Here is a 3,375-nt window from a genome sequence, read left to right as displayed (position 1 = left end):
CTGCACAAATTCTAAAATTAAATCTGCAGTCCTTCACAGCTGGTATCACGATTTGGGACGATGTCAGTCTTATAATTACTTTCACAGACTATGATTAAAGCCAATATCAGAAGATGCATTCCTCTAAAATTGGAATTGAAATCTTTATTTTCGTTTTATTTTTAAATCCAAGTATTAAAACGTATACACAAAAAATGAAACAAATAAATAACAACTTTAAACAATTAACAACTTGTCCAGCAAGTTTTACAGATTTAAAATGTCTGTGCTGTTTTGTCCATTTTTGACTAAGTTAAATGAATTTTCTTTTACTTCTTCGGAAGTATCTATCCAGTGCTGTATTAGTATTCGTAAGGACGTTCTGTATAAGTATTCGATAGGACGTTCTAAGATCATTGAATTAAACCTTGTCCCAATGAACCACAATATATGATCATATCTAAGACCGAAGAAAAGAAGAAATTATATTCACCGGTTTTGTATCTGATATGGAGCATTGATGATTGCCAAAACCAACTAATTTGATTCCTGTTCATACAATTATAATGTTACTTAATTTGTTTGTTGTTTGTTATCTAACTTCTCATAATATGTGTCATAACAGCAGGCTGCTGAAAACGAGGCTGCTCAAAATCATCTTTAAAATTGTCTTCAACTTTTCGTGGTGACGTCATAATAACTCCATGATAGAATTCACAAATTTCACGGACACGTTGTGGCGCCAGTCTCGTTACTTCGTCGTCTGGTAGAAATGGCGGAAATTGGGTCAGATGATTCCTGACAGCCGTTGAAAGTGGGATCCTCCAGAAATCACATAATGGTGCTAAGTTATAGCCAGCTATTTCTGATAAGGAGGTGAACCAAAAGTCAATTTTAGTAACGTTATGGTGCGGAATAGCAGATTGATTCATCAGGCGATATTTTCTAAATATAGACTTGTATAATCCCCATCCAAAATGGTTAGCCAGCTGTGCATAGATAAACAAGGCAAGAGACGGTTCAGTCAGCCATTCAAAAAATCCTTCATCTCGGTCTAAATATCGTTTTACGTATTTAATTCTGCTGAGTAGTCGCTCGGGCATCCACGGTCCAATTCTACAGACAATGTCGTACACATAAAGAGTAAAAATATCATTGGTTACATTCTCCGTACCTTTAAACGTCCAAGCCGACTTCTGCATGTTATGGCCAATTTCTGAGAAGACGTTCCAAAACCCTCCATCAATAATTTGATTATAATTCAACAGAAAACTTTTATTGGTAGCAATAGTTAGATCCAGTCCAGTTACAATTGGATAACCAGCATGCATGGCGCCACCTAGCGGCTGTACATCTGTGACTATCCATTGTCTCCTGTATCGATGAATGTTGCTTCCCCTCAGATGATGATTGGCTCGTACTACTTCGTCCCAGGCTCTCATGACCTCTGTAAGGTCATCAATATGGCGGATATTTTTAGATGGTAACGTAATAATGATAAATTGACCACAAATATCTGCCCATAATCCAGGAGCATAGCGTCTTTCTTTCCAGCCATCGACTCGAGCACGATTTGTCAGATCAAAAAATGGCGCCTCGACAACATTGGACAGTACAGCCTCCAATGCGCATCGTCTTCCAGGTGAGATAAAATAGATGAGTCCACCATAAAGGGAAGTAATTTTAAACCGTCGTCTGTCAACTGGTACGGTTTCAGTTAAATACGGCCATCTTATATGATTATCTACGGTATGAAGTCGGTCTGTATGACAGCCTATCTGTAGTCTCCATCCATATTTCAATGCCTCCTCAGTTTGAATGGTAACTATGGCCTCGTCTCCGGCCTTTAAATAACATCCAGTAGGATATACATCTTCTAATTGCGACATGATATCGACTTTCATTCGAAATTTATTGGGCTTGACTTCAAAATCACCGGGAAATTCATCAATTCCTTGAAGTCGCTCGTTGGTTCGTCCAGCTTTAGCAAGAGCAATTTTGATTGCCATCATTGATCTACCCTCATTTGAGAAAACCGGATTTTGCTGAGTAGGGGTACAGTGGACTGTCCTATTTTGAGATAAATATTCTATTTCAATTTTAGCCGCATCTATAATTTTTATTAATATATGTTTTGGTAAATAGTTAAACTGTAACAAAGTTTTACTAGCTATTTCATTCACAATACAACTCAGAGCAAATCGTACATGGTGATTGTCACTCGCCACATTCCGACTCATTCTAAAACCGGTTTCAGGGATTAACCAATTACCTTCAAGATACGATATTCCAGCTTTATCTAACACATCGGCATAGGGAATATTCCATGTGCCTTTTCCAGGGTGAGAAACTAACCAGGCCCAGGAACAGAAGGCGTGGATCAAACTTCCGCCACATTCTACATATTGTATCAAATCTTCATCGGGAATTTTGTAGGATGATCGACCACGAACTATCACAATTTTATTAGTTTTTAAATTAAAAGTACCTTTCTGTAAACATCCAATATCTGATACATCACTATATGTTCCACGAGTCAACCAGATTTTCATATTTTCTAATAAACGATTCAAATCCGGATGTTCGTCCCCTATTTCTAGATACCTTACAAATGCATTATGGGCCAACACAATAATCCGGCCTTGACCTAATTCCGCTGCGGCCATCCAAACTCCTGGTTCTTTATTTGCCGTCAGAAGAGGATGTGCACGTTCACCATATACAGAGAGGAAGCCTGGAGCAGCTATATTAGGTAAGGCTCGTACACCATGTAATATTTCTCTTCTCCAATCACTACCTTCTCCTCCATCTAACATCGAATCTAGAGAACTGAAATAAGATACGAAATGATTTAAGCTACTTTTTATCTGTTATTTTTGACTGAGCTTATTTAGTGAATCGTTACGAAAGCTCGGTTCTAGAGAAGTCGACACATTGGCATATAATTCAATTTCTTTATGAATTAAAAGCATTGGAATTATAATGCATTTTTAACAATATAGACAGGGAGTATCCTACATTTTCGCAATATGCAAGAACAAGAACCGCCCATAAACAGCTATAGCTTGCCAATGTTAAGGTCTCGATCCAACTAAAGATTCCCCGACCCTAACTGCAGGGTGTATCATGCATGTTTGCCTGTGCACGCAGGTACACATAGCAGAAACTGAATGGAAATGAAACTAATGAAACTTAATGGAAGGTTAATATTATAATGCAAGACGGGTATCATTCGATACTTCCGGGTTTTTTAAAACTCAAGTATAGGTTTGTGGAGGTATTGCTTCAAAAATAAAGGCGTTAATGGAACATTTCTCTCTCACATTATCTGTCTGAATTTTTTGGACAGATTCGGATTAATCGACATTGTGTCCGTTTTTTTTTCAATTCATTATA

General features: G+C 37.6%; 1 protein-coding gene across 1 annotated transcript; it reads right to left on the bottom strand.

The window, feature by feature from the left end:
• Window positions 1-575: 575 nt before the first annotated feature.
• On the bottom strand, window positions 576-1,868 carry LOTGIDRAFT_126693 (hypothetical protein; the record flags this gene model as incomplete). Its single annotated transcript, XM_009062942.1, has 1 exon — window positions 576-1,868. The coding sequence occupies one exon, from the start codon at window positions 1,866-1,868 to the stop codon at window positions 576-578; it is 1,293 nt and encodes a 430-aa protein (XP_009061190.1).
• Between the last annotated feature and the right edge of the window lie 1,507 nt (window positions 1,869-3,375).

This window comes from Lottia gigantea (genome assembly GCF_000327385.1).
Source record: "Lottia gigantea unplaced genomic scaffold LOTGIsca_54, whole genome shotgun sequence".
In the NCBI taxonomy this organism is placed as follows: Eukaryota; Metazoa; Mollusca; class Gastropoda; family Lottiidae; genus Lottia; species Lottia gigantea.
Note: the sequence above shows the minus strand (reverse complement) of the source record. Positions and strands in the feature narration are given on the sequence as shown.